Source organism: Heloderma suspectum, chromosome 14 (assembly GCF_057233095.1).
Source record: "Heloderma suspectum isolate Gila_16-S chromosome 14, 16-S_ref, whole genome shotgun sequence".
Lineage (NCBI taxonomy): Eukaryota > Metazoa > Chordata > Lepidosauria > Squamata > Helodermatidae > Heloderma > Heloderma suspectum.
This window is the reverse complement of record NC_139471.1, coordinates 5,188,655-5,206,073: the sequence shown is the minus strand read 5'-3', so window position 1 is coordinate 5,206,073 and position 17,419 is coordinate 5,188,655. Positions and strand designations below refer to the sequence as shown.

The 17,419-nt window shown below is 49.5% G+C and overlaps 1 protein-coding gene across 6 annotated transcripts in view; it reads left to right on the top strand.

The window, feature by feature from the left end:
• Positions 1-17,419, top strand: part of PNPLA7 (patatin like domain 7, lysophospholipase) — a 116,389-nt gene that overhangs the window by 58,637 nt on the left and 40,333 nt on the right. For 4 of the 6 annotated variants that reach the window (XM_084821025.1, XM_084821023.1, XM_084821024.1 and 1 more), the window contains 2 exons: positions 492-644; positions 13,807-13,870. In XM_084821025.1, coding sequence (XP_084677151.1) covers positions 492-644; positions 13,807-13,870 — 217 coding nt within the window. The remainder of the gene's footprint in view (positions 1-491; positions 645-13,806; positions 13,871-17,419) is intronic. The other 2 variants (XM_084821027.1, XM_084821026.1) reach the window with 1 other exon arrangement.

The window sequence follows — 17,419 nt, the reverse complement described above, 5'->3', positions numbered from 1 at the left end:
CTGAAATTAGAGCCACCAGCCTCCACTGCTGCTTTGTGTATAAGAAGAGACACAGCTGGTGGCCAGTTGCAAACTGGGGATTCAAATGTGTCCTTCCAAGGTGTCCTGGTTTGACCCTTGGTCTCCTGCAACCAAACCTTTCAAATTTGATGTTCAGATTATCTTTCACGATAAGTTTATAGCGTGGAAGCGAAAACCGTCAACTGATTCCCTCACCCTGAAGCCGTGTCACCTTAACTCTGCCTGGTGCCACGAGGCTAGGGAGAAACTCTCCGATTAAATCTGCAAGAGCAACTGGAACCACCTTCTCTGTATTTGCAGTGATGCTCATTTTGCTAACTCTGGGACACTTCACGCTTCCTCTTTCTGGCAGCTTGTGATGTGGGAAAGCAATTTACTCTTCTCAGTCTCCAATTCTCGCCAGCCCCATTGTGTGTGTGTGTGTGTGTGAGCATGTGAAACACTGCTCACACTGTTCGCTGTTTGCGCAGCAGGTCACCCCCTTGGTTTGCACGCTGCCGGCAGCAAATGGGACGCCAGCAACCCCGCCAGCAACCTCTCGACTGTTGCCATCATGCCTGTGTCTGAAGATGTGCCACTCTCCACCTTCACCTTGGAGCTCAAACATGCCCTCTGCGCTATTGGTAAGCATTCAGCAAGTCCACTGTTGGCCCTGTGGTTTGGGCCTGTATGTCAGGGGTGGACAGTTCTGTGGGTCAGGAGGCTGCTTTGTCTTTCCACCCCTCGCATGTTGAAATTTGCCATTGACATTTGGTGGCACCGCAGTGGCAGGAAAAAGCTGCAAAACAGAAAAGCATTCTCAATTGCACAAAATGCGCCGTTTCACGCTTTGGTCTATGGGGAAAATGTGCGCAACTTTGGAAACGTGTAAATGTGAGCGGGGGTTGCGCAGCTTTTATGTTCAATCACGTTTATTTTGTGCAATTTCCCCATTTGGGTGAAACGAACCGTGATCACAAAAATAGCAGCGAAGAGCATAGAACTGATGTTCAAAGAATCTTGGTGGACTCGAACATCGCTTCTTCCCACATCCCTACTCTAACCTTTCTGCTATAAAGAATTCCTCATTATTGAGTAAGTGTGTATGACAGAGACTGGCATTCCTAGTTTATTCACCTTGTGAAACACCGAAGAGAGCTCTTCTCTTCCCAGCTGCTGCATGCTTTGAAAATATGAAATGTTGGGCCTTTTGATGAAGCGTTGCTGGTTTGCAACGGGGACACTTTTGTGCAGGTTTTTCCCCATTCTAAAAGAGCGAACTGCCTTCCTTAAGGCTTAGCTATTGGCGGAAAGAGCATGAAGCTAAAATATGCTGTGATAGTTTGGGGGGGGGGGCGCCCCTTTTGCATTCAGCCCCCACCCACCACCGGAATGCAGCCCCTGAGACTTCTCCAAAAATAGAATCCAGCCCTCGGGCTGAAAGAGGTTCTGCAGCTCTGTCTTAAGTGGAGATTGAACCCAGGAGCTTTCTAGGGATTGGACCTGGGGGATTGGATCTGGGAACCTTCTGTATGCAAAGTAGGTGCTTGTGCAGTGAGCTGCCGTTCCTCCCTCACAACTGACGTGATGCAGGCCTAGCTTCTTAAGACGGGAGCATCTTAAAGAACTACACCGTGGAATGTTTTGAAAAGGGCACAGTTTGCACTAAAACATAAATGCTAGAGGGCACTCGGAAGATGTGGTAGGGTGGCACAGTGGTTTCCCTGGGTCAAGGCCAAGAATTTGGTAAACCAGAAAGCCAGTTCTCTGTGGAGCATGACATTACCGCTTCTCTGTCTGTCTGTCTGTCTGTCATCCATTCATACATAGATAAGAATGTCAGAAGAGCCCTGCTGGATCAGACCAAGGGTCCATCTAGTCCAGCATTCTGTTTACACAGTGGCCAACCAGCTGTGGATAACTCGCAAGCAGGACACGAGTGTGACAGCACCCTCCCGCCCCAGCAACACTGATTCCCCGGCACTCTCTCACTCCCTGGCCACCTTAGCACAGACTGATAGGCCAGAATTCAGGAGAATGCTGGTGATGCAGCTCATTGACTCCCACTTGGCTCCTTCCAGGAGCACAACTGACTAAACAACCCAGGATGTCTTGCCAGGATCCCCACTCCGGACATGTTGCTCCCAAACAAGCCAGGATTCCAAAAACAGGATTTGTTTTTGATTTATGGATCCTGGCTTGTAACGGGAGTCACAAGCCACAATCCCCATTTTGGGCAACATGCTAAACAAATAGTTTCTGGTTTGTTTAGCCAGTCACGCTAATGGAGGAGCCAAGAAGGAGCAAATGCTCGTACACAATAGGCCTGGCTCCTTCAGAAACTTGGCTTATCATTCCGTGAGTATGTGATGTTTCTCCCTCTGTCTCTCTTTGCCTGCCTGCCTCCCTCTTTCTGCCTGTCTGCCTGCTTGCCTGCTTCTCTGCCCCCTTTCTGTGCCTCCCTGCACCTTTCTCTCTCTCCCTCTCTCTCTCACACACACACACACACACACACACACACACGTGCACACAGACACTCACTGCTGTGTTTCCTTCTCCATATTTTTATGTGCATCCTTGTAGCCTCCGTCTTTGATCCGTGTCGGGTAGCTGAAGCATTGCAGATCAGGCCAGTGAGTCTTGGCTGGCCCACAGCTAATGACCAAGGCTACGTCCCTTTTGGGTCCTCAGCCAGGAATCCAGCTTGTCTGGCTCGAGGCCAAAGCTAACATTGGTGAGGGAGATGGTAAGCTTGTACGATCAAGGACTGCGCAGTGTTTGAAAGCCAGGAAAGCAGCTACGCCATGGAGAAGCACAGGCAGGCGGGTGGAGCAGTCAAAGAGGTGGGACAGATCCTTGAAGCACTGGTGGGCAGCCATGAGGAGACCAGAGGGCTTCCAGACAGGGGCGATTGAGCTATCTATGGCAACAACATGCGGGGAGACAGTAAACCTTCAGGACTGATGGGATAGTCCAGGTGCAGAACCTCAGCCCGTGGGCCATATCTAGGCCACCTGGAATACCAGTCCGCCCCTTCCCCTGGCCCCACCCCCTTTTCTTCCAACCACTCATCATTTGGTGGTTTCCCAGCGTTTGTGGGGTTCTCTAAAAGGTTGAAATGCCTCTCCTAGGCTTAGTTTGCTGGCAGTAAGAGCTTTAAGCTAAAATAGCCTGGTATTTTTGGCATTTTGGCTCCACCCCCTTTGCCTTTGGCCCCACCCACCACTGGAATGTGGCCCCCAAGAGCTTCCCCAAAATGGAATTTGGCCGTCGGCCTGAAAGAAGTTCAACACCTATAGGAGACAGGCCATTGTGGTTGTTCAATCCTGGTCTGGAATTTCTGGAGAAGGAGCAAATAGGCTTGGAAAAGATCCATCTGCGTGGCTGAAGTCTTCTGCACGAGGCACCCCTCTAAGCCTGGGGCGGGGCCATCAGGGACCCAGGTGGACCAAATTTGGCTCCTGGGCCGGAGGTTCTGTAGCCCTGCTCCAAGGTACCAAGCTGTGGTTTTTTCCCATTGCCTGCAACCTGATCCTACTTTTAATGGGAGATGTCAGAGATGGCACCTGAGACCTTCAGCAAGGAAACCATGTGCCTGACTAGCCCATGCCAAGGACAACAGCTGGGTCAGTCGTCTGCCTCATTGTTCTGCCTTAATTATCAGGGAGGGGGAGGTTCTAGTTAGTTGGTCTCTTTGGTTTGTGTGGTGGTGGCGGTGTAGTGCTCGCTGAAGTGGAACATAAGGACCCTGATAACCTCTTACAGACTCCCCCAATTCAGCGCCCTCCAGATGTGCTGGACTAGAACTCCCAGCGTGCTGGCTGGGGCATGCTGGGAGTTGTAGTTCAACACCCCTGGAGGCCACCAGGCTGGGCTGTGGACAACGCACAACACATCCCACGCCTCCAGAGTGACGGCATCCTCTCCTCAACCTTCTTGGATTCCTGCATTGAGCAGGGGGTTGGACTCGATGGTCTTATAGGGCCCTTCCAACCCTACTTTTCTATGATTCTATGATCCTTCGGCGATTCATCGTGTCGCTCACTTGTGGCTGCTGTTCCACGGCCATTTTGCTGGCACCGTTTTGTTGATGCTCTCCCCGCCCAGCCATCGCTCCTTCCCACAGTTCTCCCACTGGTCATTTCCTAAAGCCCCCAGCCTTCTCTGCCTGGCCCTGATTAAAAGCCGCTTCGCTTAATGGACCGGCGCAGCGTTCCCTTTTGAGTTTTGTCTGTCAGGCAGGCAGCGCTGTGTGTGAAGGGGCCCTGTGGTCAGAGCTGCTTGCGTGGATAGGTGATGTCTCTTTCGGAGCAGGGGGCGACTCAAGTCGGACTTTGAGTTAAAACGAGCCTGCGTGGAGGCCTCCTTGCTCTTTGAGCCTGAGGCCACCAGCTCTTTTCTATGCGCTGTTCCCAATGGGGTAACGGAGCCAAGGCTCACAGGGACGCAGTGCCAGCACGGGGGGGGTGGGGGGGGTGGGGTAATTAACAGGGATGCTGACGGCATCTGCCACCCTAATCCGAATTCCCTGTTCCCTCTGAGCTCAGCTGCAATCCCCCCAGTAGCGGGGGGTGGGGGTGGGGGATGGATTTTCACAGCAACGATGTGTTTTCCCCTGCTGTAATGCAAAGTATGTTGGGGCAGCTTGGTCTTGAATGGGCAGCGAAGACCCATCTGCTTTGCAAAAGCCCTGCTCCTCGTGGAGATGAAAACTGCTAGACCTGAATTGTTGCTCTGGATTAGCGGAGCAACCTGCAGTTTTGGGCTGTTCTTGGGGGCGTGGCTAGGGGGACTGTCACGCTGAGCACCTGCACTTCCAAACTGACCATGCGCCGCTGCTCCTGAATCTGCTGCTGTTCCATTTTTTGGGATGGTGGTCCACTCCCGTAATGCTAGGAAGGGGGCAGCATCTTTGGCTCTACTTTCTCCACACCATGCTTCACTATATAAACTCTGATCACATCCCCTTCCCCTCACCAGGAGTGAGGGTTCTTATTAAGAGCTGGTGGAGATGAAAACCCCTCGAATTGGTTTGCTGTTATGGATCATAAGAACATCAGAATAGCCCTGCTGGATCAGACCAAGGGTCCATCTCGTCCAGCATTCTCTTCACACAGTGGCCAACCAGCTGCCCATGGGAAACCCACAAGCAGGACAGGAGTGCAATAGCACCCTCCTGCCCATGTTCCCCAGCAACTGGGCTGCATAGTCATACTGCCTCTGACACTGGAGGTAACATGTAGCCATCAGGACTAGTAGCAGCTGACAGCCTTCTCCTCCAGGAACTTGTCTAGCCCCCTTTTAAAGCCATCCAAATGGGTGGCCATCTCTGCGTCTTCTGGTAGTGAACTCCATGGTTCAACTCTGTGCTGTGTGAAGAGGTCCTTCCCTTGATCTGGCCTGAATCGCTGGAGAGATCAAGGGGCTGCCTACATTTTTCGACTCTCCATGGGGGCATGGTTCTGGGGATTGTCAGGATGACCCTCTGTGCTTCAGAACTGACCAGTACACCACTGACTGTTGCAGACGGAGCACTGGACTAGATCGATCCTTTGGCTGGGCCGGAGTGAAACATTAGAGGAGGCCTGTGGGATCAGACCAGAAGCCCATCTAGTCCAGCCTTCTGTTTCTCACAGTGGCCAACCAGATGGCTTCCAAGAGCCTACAAGCAGGGAGCATGAAGGTGACCGCCCTCTCTTGGCTCTTTTCCAGCACTGGAGGTACTGCCTCTGGACAGGGGAGGATCCATCCATCCCAACCAGTAGCCATGGACAGAATGTGTCAAGTCAAGTGTATTGCTCGCCCTATTGGCTGTCATACAACTTGCCAAATCCCTCTTCTTTGAAGCTGTCTGAGCCAGCTTTGGATTTAACCACTAGCCTGCTCGCCATAGGCGACTGGGGATTCCATGCAGGCAACGGAGTGAGCGTGGCAGAGGGTGGGAGATGGAGCACCCTCGCCCTCCTCGCCACCTAGTGTAGAAATCAGGACCCCTGCTCCATGCAGAAATGCAGCTCTCCATCTAGAGACGTGAAGGGCGGGGGGAAGAGACACTTCCTCCATTCCCTCCCTGGCCTTTCACATCCCCATCCCTCCTCTGTTAGCCCCCAGCAGGGCTAGTCCATTGTCTTTGCAGGCTACTAACGTTTGGGAGCGTGCGCACAAGGCCGAATGGGCCTCATGGCGATTTTGGAGCCGTGCGTTCTGTATGCTAGCGGTGTGTGTTGCTGTGCGAAGAAGCTGGCTTTCCTGCTCTGAGTCCTGAATATTCTCCTTGTCAGTTTCACTGGGTGACCTTGAATTCTCTTTATTATGGGAGAAGGTCATTCTTAACCAGCCACAGAAACTGGGGATTTGGGATGTCAGCGGGGAGGTGAGTGTGGGCAAGGGGAGGCGTTTTAATGTTTGCCTGTGGTGAGTAAATATTTTGAGAATGGGGGGGAAAATGTACATTTCTGGGCCCAAGTCAGAGTGTTGGTGTTAACCTACAAAGTCTTAAGTGGCTTGCGGCCAGGTTACCTGAAGGATCGTCTCTGTCCATATACACCTGCCTGAACCCTAAGATCATCTTCAGAGGCCCGTCTTTGGGTGCCCCCACAAAGTGAAGTGGGGTGGGTGGCTACTAAAGAGAGCACTTTTTCAGTGGTGGCCCCCTGGTTGTGCGATACTCTCTCCAGAGATGCTTGCCCGGCACCTACATTGGGGTCTTTTGGGCACCAGGTGAAGACCTTTTCATTTTCCCAAGCTTTTTAATCCTTCACTTCTAAAAATAGTGTTAGTACATTTCAGAGCCTTGTGCTTCTGCTGGCTTTTCTCTTGGTTTTTGTTTTATCCAGCTATATTTTATTACCTTTCGCTATGTTATTGTATTTCGTGGTTCGTTTTGTGAACTGTGCAAAGACCTTCTGCTGTTGAGCACTATAGAAATGTAACAAATTAATGAAAAAAGGGTGAAGGTCAAACACTGAAAATAAACAAATAGCTTTCGTTTTTGGCTCTTTCACAGAGCACCAGAACTTCCCTGGAGCAGTTAACTTTATGTAGATGTGTCCCCTTCCTCAGTTTGCAATCTATTGGTGCAGGAGATAAACTCCCAAATCAGGTTGCAGCCAAGGAATTCTTTCGAACAGCCCCACACTGCAAGGAGGAGCCAGTTGAGTGTGTGAGAGGCACACACCGCTTTTCCTTTAAGTGCTGTAGCGGTGACTCATCCCAGTGCAGACTCGGGAGTGGGGAGGGGAAAAAGTTGTTTGCTGTGTGGATGCTTTTCATGTCCTCTAAATGCTGTTAGACAAGAGCATCTGCTGAATGTGGCAGAAGGTGGTTGGTTTCGGTTGCTGGGATGCCCCCGCCCCCTGTTGCTTTCCAAAGCTTAGCGATGGAAAACAACCACACGGGTAACAGGCAAAGGGTGGCGCATTGGTGCATGGCCAGTGATAAATTCTTCCTGTTGGTTTTTGGATCGCTTTGCTGCAAAAGGGGGGAAGACAGCTGGTTAAGACTGTTTGGGGAGCGTTACTTGCCCCCCATGCCCTGCAGCTGAGAGAGGCATTCATTCATTTATTATATTTCTATATCGCCCCATAGCCGAAGCTCTCTGGGCGGTTCACAAAAATTAAAAACCATTAAAATACATTATAAAAAATATAAAAACTATTCACATAATGATAAAAAGCAAATAACATGCACAACAACAACAACATAAATTAAAACAATTTAAAACAATTAGCCAAAGACAATCAAGAGACTCATTATACGCTGCCAAATGCCTGAGAGAAGAGGGCAGTTTTAACCTCCTGCCGAAAAGATGACAACGTTGGCACCAGGTGGGCCTCGTCAGGGAGATTATTCCATGAATGGGGAGCTACCACCGAAAAGGCCCTCTCCCTTGTTGCTGCCCTCCGAGCCTCCCTCAGAGGAGGCTCCCGGAGGACGGCCTTAGATGCAGAACATAGTGTACAGGTCGGTTCATGCCAGGAGAGGCATTCTGTCAGGTACATGTTTAATGTGCCGTTATCTGTATTTGTAGATTTGTATTGGTTATCTGCTTACTTGTATGCTGCTTTTCCACAAGATTGTGGCCAAAGTGGTTCACAATCTATCAAACCTATAATTCGAAGAACATTCATAGGAACACTTACAAATAACTGCACTGTCAATAGGTAAACATTGGGCTCTCCAACATGGCACTTGCAGGCACCAATGCACCCCATGGACACCTCCCTGCCCCTCCTGTTTTAAATTTTATTTCTTACGATTATTTTTTTAACTGGGAGGCTGGCGTGCTGCAAAGTTCCGGCACCATCCTTATTTGGGTTCAGAAGAGTGGTTCTGTGTTTTGGAGCTCAGATCCCACCTCTATTTTGAACTTCCCTTTTTGGGCAATTGACTCATCTTTTAGTCTCAATGCTTTGAAAGTCTTCTGGGAAAGGAATGTTTTGTGACTGGCCATGCCCACCATAGCAGCCGTTTTATGAATGGGCAGCCCCAGTCCCCAATGGCAGCCATTTTGGAAGCGTGCCCACAAGACTCTCTCGACATTCCAAATGTGCCCACCGACCCAAAATGGCTGCAGAACTATAAATACACCATAAAAACATCAATTAATCCATACAATACTGACTCAAACCATACAAATAAACTGACCTAATTCTGCAGTTTAAGCCTAAACAGGAGCGAGAGAGTAAAGCTTAACATATATACTATATACAAGGCCAAATAGATCTCCATTTGGCAGTCGCTCACAGTTCTGATACGGCTTCGTCCTGCCTTCCCCAACGTGGTACCAAGATGCCTTGGACAACAACCCCCAGCATCCCCCAGCTACTTGGGGAAGGCTAAGTTGCAGTGCAGTCCTCTGTATGTCTACTCAGGAGTACGCCCCATTGAGTTCAATGGGAACTTCCTCATTGAGGAATGGAACATCTCCTCCCCATCATAGCCCGCTTTTGTGGACTTCCCAGAAGCATCTGGTTGGCTGCTGGTAGGAGACAGAAGGCTGGATTAGACAGTCCTTTTTTTAGTCTGTTCCAGCTTGGCGCTTGGCAGGTTCTTCTTGCTGTTGCATCAAACTCTCAACCGTGTGTGTGTGTGTGTGTGTGTGTGTGTGTGAAGAAGGTGAAATGAACAACTTCATTAGCCCGCCTTGATGTCCTTGTCAAGCTGGATCGAGCTACACACTTGCCTTCAGCAGCTATTTTTAATTTTGCTCCTGCCCCCGTTGTCCTAAGCTTTGGAGCAGCTACCGTGTGGCTCCCTTGAGAGTTTTCCGAAGGAGCTCAGCAACTCTTCGATGCCCCAGGCAGCTGGCTATCCCACCGGTGGGGTTGGGCTGGCCCTGGGTCCTCTCGGATAATTCCTGGGAGCAGTGACTGCTCACCCAAATCGATTAGCTGAGAAAGGATCACACCAAATCAGTCCATTTTCCTCTTTTTAGTAGTTCAGGCCCGAGGGCCAAATCTTGCCTGCCTGGGGTCCTAGTCTGCCCCTCTGGGGTTCCCTAGATGGCCGTACCCCTTTCCCACAACCACCGATTTCCTGGCATTTGTGCAGTTTTCCCCCACATTCTGGAATGCCCCTTCAAAGGTTCAGTTACTGGCAGTGAGAGTTACTGGCAGTTACTGGCACTGCTAAACAATGCTGGTATTTGGGCCCTGCCCTTTTTGCCTTTGGCCCCGCCCACCACTGGAATGTGGCCCCCAAGAGCTTCTCTGAAATGCAATTCGGCCCTCGGGCTGAAGAAGGCTCTGTACCCATCTTAGGGTTATCCCAAAGGTTGCATGGAAAAAGGGGGTTTTTGAAGAAGGATTTGAAGGTATGATTCAAGGTCAAGCCAGCACGCTCCTTGCACTCACACACTCCATCTTCCCCTTCCCCCTTACTCGCACGCGGTGACTTAGAAACTTCGGATCTTGGCTCAGCAGCAAAGCATAGCTTGTCATTTTCTCCAGAGCTGTCAAACTCGGGCTTGTGCAGAGCTGAAGCTGCCCACCAACCAGGGTTGTAAGCTAGGATCAAATCAGTTTTCAAGCAAGCCATGGTTTGACACTAAGCCAAGATCGGAAGTTCCTAATTGCTGCACGAGGAGCTGGAAGTCGGGGGGATGGAGGGAATGAACCTGAGGCTTCTGCCTGTTCGTTCTCATGATGTAATACCGAAAAATAAAAATACTGGAAAATGTTATGCTTCCCCTCCACCCAAGTATTATAGTCCACCATTCCAAATGACATTTTCCTAATGCGGTGTACAAAACCAGATGATAAAATCAGTTAAGGCAAACGAGATCAGACAGCTAAACCCAAATGTATGAGAGCCAGCATGAAACAACACAGTTAGCCCTGGCATTAGTATTTTTTTTAATCCTAGTCAGTTGTATAGTTTTAATTGATTAAAGGCGCAATCCTGTGCATGTTTAGACAGAAAGAAACCCTACAACTCCCAGCGTGCCCCAGCCCGCCAGTCTGAACGTGCATAGGATTGCACCCTAAGTAATTAAATTTGCATAGATCTTCATATGAATGAAACAATAGCTCTGAAGGAAAACTGTTTAAGAGGGGAAGTGGGGGGGACGTCTCCTAGAATGCGCCTGCAAGTCTGAGTGTTTGGAGTTCAAAGAGCTAACCACTTTTGAAACAAAATCTTTTCCCTGATGAACTGGGTGGCCACCTTTTTTCGAATGGATGAAACCATGTATACTAGAGGTGCAGAAACTCAGGCCGAGGGGGGGCATATCTGGCCCACCTGGGGTTCCAATTTGGCCCTCCAGGGTTCTCCAGAAGGCCACACCCCCTCTCCCTTAGCCCACCTCCTTTCCTTTGGCCACTGTTTGGTGGTCTCCCGGCTTTTGTGCAGCTTTCCCCCCATTCTAGAAGGTTGAAATGCCTCTCCTAAGGCTTAGTGACAGTCAGGAAGAGCTTTCCGGTAAACTCTGCCGGCATTTTTCATATCTTGACCCCACCCCTTTTGCCTTCGGCCCCACCCACCACTGGAATGCGGGCCCCAAGAGCTTCTCCGAAGTGGAATTCGGCCCTCAAAGTTCAACACCCTTGATCTATATTAATGGCGATCTCAATTCTCCCAGCGGCCAGTCCTTATGCAGGCAAAACAGCACCGTCCATGCAAAAGAGGTGTGGTGACCACAGGCTTGTGGGGGAACCAAAGGTCAAAACATATTTAGGAAAAAAAGCCTTCTGTGGGGAAAACTCCCACCAAAACTACTCAGTGAGTTCTGAGCATGATCTCTGGGCACAGAACACTGACTGAATGTCAGGGGGCTGGAGGAGAACTAGGAAGCCAAGGGCGATGGAATGGAGTGTCTGAAATCTTGAACAGGGAGCACTCTATGCTGCAACCTTTTCTTGCACAGGGAGCAATCTACGCTGCAACCTTTTCTTGCAGGTCTCACTTGTGATTTTTGAATGATCAATGCAAACTTGCAATTCTCTTTATTTAATTGTTTGATCTTTTCTGTTTCAAGGAAGCACACAGGCACAGACAGGAAGTTTTCTTTGAGGGGGAGAACCCTGAGTCCTAGGCACAGCCTTTCCCAATCTCGTGCCCTCCAGATATTTTGGATTTCTATTCCCATCAGCCTGGTGCTCGCTGAATTGGAGAAACTGTATCGTCATGTCCTGTTCGTGCTTCGTATTTTAACCTAAACGGGTCTTGTGGCTGTAATAAAGAGATTGACTTAACTCTTGTCAGTCCCAGCCAGCATGGCCAAGGGTCAAGGATGCTGGGAGTTGTAGTCCAAAACATCTGGAAGGTCCCAGGTTGGCAAAGAGTGGCTGAGGCCATCACTCCATTGCCTCTCTTTTCTCTCCCCCTCCACCCCACTCTCCCTTTGCCTGGTGCTCATCCGGGCTTGGAGCTGCTTGTTACTTTAATTTGCCGTCACACTTTTTTGTTAATAGGAAAATGAATTATTTGTGCAACGCCTTGCAATTTTGGCAGGGTTTATATTTCATGTTTTGCTCGACGCTAGCCCTTCTGTCAATACCGCCAATGACCTTGCTCGCCAACATGACATTAATCCTTTCTTCCCCTCTCCCCACAACTCCAGTGGACGTGCCGTACAGCTGCAATTATTCTGGAGGGAGAACTTTGATTCTTTGTTGACATTTATAGCAGCGAAATAAAAACAGGGCCAAAAGGCAGCCATGGCCAGCAAGCAGCTTTTTGCACAAGGAAAAACTGTTTCTTCAGACGCAGAGTTCAGGGTCTCGCAAGTGTTCAAAGGAAAGAAAATAATCCCAAGGCTTGCGTCCAGAAATACTATGAGCGGAAGAAAAGATGCGTCTAAAGGATCCAAGGTGTGTTGCTTTGCTTCTAGGTTTGCTCCAAGGTGAGCAAGGGACTGGGCTTGTAAATAGCCATTCGACTATGGTGAATAACAACCGTCTCTAGGCGACTGAGCAGGGGAGCGAGTGCAAATTGGCAGGGTGCAGGTTCTGTTGTGCTTACCCTCCTATTTTAGGACATCCGTGTTCCATACATGACAGATGTAGGATAATAGACTTTCCTCTATCTCCAGGCACTTGATGGCACATGATGGGCTTCTTAATTTAGCTTCTTTTATTGGATCATGGTATTTTATTGGTAATTGTTTCTAGCTGTTTTAAATAGTTTTTAATTTTTGTATGCTTTTAATTTTTGCTGCAAGGTGCCTTGAATTTTTTTTCCTGAGAAAGGCGTCTAAGAAATGTCATTATTATTAGGCTAATACCTTTTGTGAATTCATTTGCAAGACTTAGGAAGAGAAAGGAACCCTTTCCATCCTCTGCCTGGTGCAAGCCCTGCTCAGCCCCTTTCTGGCTGCTTAGCTTTTCCAAGCTTATCTTTGTAGCCACAAGGGCCGGTATCTTGTTTTTTTTTTTTTTGTTTTAACATACAAAGCTGTACAGTACTGTCTGCTATGAACAGCAGCAGCTTCCCAGGGCCTCTGGCAGAAATCTTTCCCAGCCCTTCTACCTGAGGTCCTTTAACTGGAAATGCTGGGCATTGAACCCAAAACGTACTGTTGGCTCAGATGCTTCTCCTAACAGTGTATAAAATTGCTATATCTCAGGGGTGTTGAACCACTTTCAGCTGGAGGGCCAAATTCCATTTCGGAGAAGCTCTAGGGGGCCGTATTCCAGTGGTGAGTGGAGCCAAAGGCAAAAGGCGGAGGCAAAAATACCAGCCTATTATAGCCTATAAGCTCGTTCTGCCGGTAACAAGGCCTTAACGAGAGGCACTTTAACCCTTTAGAATGGGGGGAAAACTGCACAAAAGCCAGGAAACTGTCAAACAATCAGAGACTGGAGGAAAGGGGGTGGGGCCTGGGGAAGGGGGTGGGACCATTTGGGGAACCATCCCCAGGAGGGCCAGATTTGGCTCCTGGTCCTGAGGTTCCCCACCACTGCTTTATACTCATGTTTTATTAAAATAGATGGATTATTGCTCCATTGAGCCCAGTGCTCTGCTGGAGTTCCACATTCTTAGGCAAGGAGCCTTTTGCAGCCCCGCTACTCATAATCAGGTGGTGGAACCTGGGACCATCTCCACGCAAAGCCCACGCTCTCCCACTTGACCAGCAGCTCTTCCCATTTTTTCTGCCAGTTTAATAACGAGATGTTCAGGACAGCTGGATTGTGTCTCGTGATCCCAGATCAAAGCGGCTGATTCTGGGTTTGTCTGTTTGAGAAATGGAAGCCGAGCTCCACAAGAGAGCAACGACCAAACCCTGAACTTCTGGCAGCTTGGTTGCGGAAGATGCACAGCCATGTTCCTGATGTGTTAGCCATTCTCTTTTTTCTCTTCTTCTAGGGCCCACGCTGCTGCTCACCAGCGACAACATCAAACAGCAACTTGGCTCAGCCGCTCTGGACAGGTAACTAACCCACGTCCCCTTACCGTTGCGGAGGAAAGCGTGCCTTGCAGCCTATGCAGCATGCTTTTTGAAGGAAACTTGAATCCAGGGGTGTTGAATCTCTTTCAGCCCAGGGGCCAAATTCTATTGCAAAGTGGCTCTCGGGGGCCACATTCCAGCGGTGGGCGGGGCGGAAGGCGAAAGGCTGCTGGTCCCAAAGCATTTGAAACCTCGGAGGGCTGAACTGGGCCCTCCGGGCCTGAGTTTCTCCACCCCTGCTTTAATCTGCCTCTCTGATAGAAGGAACAGGGCATAAATCAAAGCAAGGAGGGCTTAGAGTTAAACACGGAGGAAATCAGTGATGGAGCCCAGAGAACATGGCATAGACGTCACACTAAGGCAGCCTTCTCCAACCTGGTGCCCTCCAGATGTGTTGGACTCTGGGTTCTTTCCCACACCTGCCCTGTCTTAAACCTGGGGCCCGATCCACTCAAGACCCTCACTAAAGAGATTGGAGGGTACCAATATGCCTCAGGTTTACGACATGCCCTAAAGAAAGAAGACATGTTGAATCCAATTTTAGTTGGTGTGTGTGTGTGTGTGTGGTTTGTTTGTTTGTTTGTTTGTTTTTCCTTCATCTTGTGGAGGGGGCAAATTTAGAGCATGCATGATCGACTTTGTTTTTTATCAGAACCCTGAGATCCATCTACTGGAGCCAGGTACAAAAGACATACACTTCTTCAATTCTGAGCCGGGGGATTGGTTTCGATTACCAGAACTGAATAGAGCTCACAGTCCTTCCACACACACAAATCAACCCCTGGTTACCCCCCCCCCCCGCCTCCGCCTCCACCCTGCTTTCTTCATTTTAGCAGTATAATTTATTTTATTAATTTATTACACTTTTATCCCACCCAGTAGCCAAAGCTCTCTGGACAGTTCACAATAATTAAAACCATAACATACCAGACAATAGAATATAGATGATAAAATACAGTATAAAAATTTTAAAGTTTAAGCCTACAATATAAAAATAACCAACAGAAGCTAGTTGCAGTGCAAAAATTTAAAATACAGTACCAGATAAAAACAGACTGAAAATTAAAATGCCTGGGAGAATAAAAAGGGCTTCACCTGGCCCTGAAACGAGCGCAATGTAAGCGCCAGGTGAACCTTTCTGAGAAGCTCATTCCACAACTGGAGTGCCACAGCAGAAAAGGCCCTCTTCCTAGTAATTTAGGCATGGAGGAGTCATTCTGTTGTTGCTGTTAAATTGTTGGGTGTTAGAAATCCTTACGGATCTACTGCAAAATCACCTAAAGATGTACCAATAGATACTGATCTTCCTTTACTTACTTACTTACTTACTTACCTACTTACTGAACTTTTAAACTGCTCAATATCTGAAGTTCTCTGCCTAGTGGCGAGAGTGCTGGGCTGGGAGTCGGGAGATCCAGGTTCTAGTCCCCACTCGGCCATGGAAACTCACTGGGTGACTTTGGGCCAGTCACAGACTCTCAGCCCAACCCACCTCACAGGGTTGTTGTTGTGAGGATAAAATGGAGAAGAGGAGGAGTATGTACACTGCCTGGAGTTCCTTGGAGGAAAAAAGGCGGGATATAAATGTAATAAATGAATGAATGAATGAATGCATTAAAAACTTACAGTACAAATCTTAAAACAAATAAGGAACAGCAAAGAACAAGATAAAACCAGCAGCCAAGAATAAAAACATTACAACATCATAAAACCATATTAAAGCCAGCAGCAGAACAGACTATGAAAGGCAGTTCTTAAAATGCTTGGGAGAATAAAAAGGTCTTCAACTGGTGCCCGGACCATAACGTAGGCTCCCAGTGAGCCTCTCTGGGGAAAGCATGCCACCACTACGAAGGCCCTTTCTCTTGCAGCCACCCGCCTTGCTTCATCTGGTTGGGGGCACCTGGAGGAGAGCCTCAAACAGTGATCATAATGTCTGGGTAGATAAATATGAGCCTTCTGTCCACCCCTCGTGTTGTGAGTAGAGTATGGAGCTTAATCCAGGATGGAACCCATGATCAAATTCTGCTTAACTAGTGAAGTTGCTTGGGTGGCCTTAGGGAAGCTTAATCTGCCTCGCGAAGATGTCACAATTTTTTTAATCTTTTATCTGTTACATTTATACCCCACCTTTCTTCCATCGTGGAATGCAAGCTGGCTGGCTACATTTGGTCCCCGGGGGTCTCCCCTCCAAGCACTGACCAGTCCCAGACCTGCTTAGCTTCAGCACGGTGCCTGCCTCAGGTGCCTTCAGACCCTGTCCTGGGACCATGACATAATAGGATGAATCCCAGCTCTGCCACCATGTGCATCACCTGAGGGGCAAATGGGATAACCTAGAAACAAGTCCAGCTGTGCAACTTCAGGATTTTCCAGTCAAGAGGGGAATATTAGACACATTTTAAAGCAAAAGAGAGACAAAGCACACCATAATTTCCTGTAAGTTCATTCTTTGCTCATCAAGCCCCTGTAATATCAGGCAGCTGTCAGGTTAATTAGCTCCGCTTTTGAGTGACTGGATGTTTTCCCCCCATTTATTTATTTTTTTGGATAAGTTGTCATGAGATGTCTGATTAACAGCTGCCAGCCGCACATCCCTTGTCTGTTGATGTGGGCTTCTCAGCTGCAGCGGAAAGCAAGGAGAACAAACGGTGTGAGTGAGCTGGCGGAAAAACCTCTGCTGAAGGGGGTGAACTGCTGAGAAATTGCGGGTGGGGGCGGGGAGAGGAGAGGAGCATCTCAAGCTTTGGGGGCCCGATCCATTGAGGCAATTTTGTTCCCGCGCAGTCCTTGTTCATGTTTGTTGGGGCTCGCTCAGGAGAGCGTCCTGATGGATTGTGGTCTCCGACTGCAAGTAGTGCCAGCTCCAGGTTTTGGGGGGCCCTTGGGCAAGACGCTGTCACCAGACCCGCTCCCTCAGTGAATCCGCCTTCTCACCGCCATGGTCACCAGTTGCTCTTGCTCCTCCTCCTCCTCCTCCTCCTCCTCATGGCTCCTACTTGCAGTCTTGCCATGCAGAGAGCCAGGCAGCAAGGAGGCCGTGGCAGATCCTTCTCCTCACCAGCTCCGTTGCCTGGGGCACAGCGAGAGGCAGGGGAAGACGCAGGCGGCAATGGGCGGGGGGAGCCAGTCCCGGGGTCTCTCATCAGCGGGCCCCTGCTGGGGCATGGGCCCTCGGCAGGTGCCCAACCATGCCGACCCTTGGCGCCAGCCCTGACTGCAAGCCCACTGGCTGTGGTTCCCGAAATGGTGGCTTGGACTGTGTCTGTTTGTATGGAAAGACGCCTCAGGGAAATAAGAGGATCGGCCTGGAATGAATCAGGTGGATAAGTGCTTTCAAACCAGCTGAGATGGAGCTAGCCCACCCTTCCCTGACCTGCCCCCCCCGGATTTGCTGGACTACAACTCTCAGCATGCTGGTAGTTGTAGTCCAACACGTCTGGAGGGCACCAGGCTGGGGAAAGGTGGTCTAGGCCTTCCTTATGCAGGAGTTCTCTGCCTTTTCAAATCTAGGACCCACCTTGAGCCCCA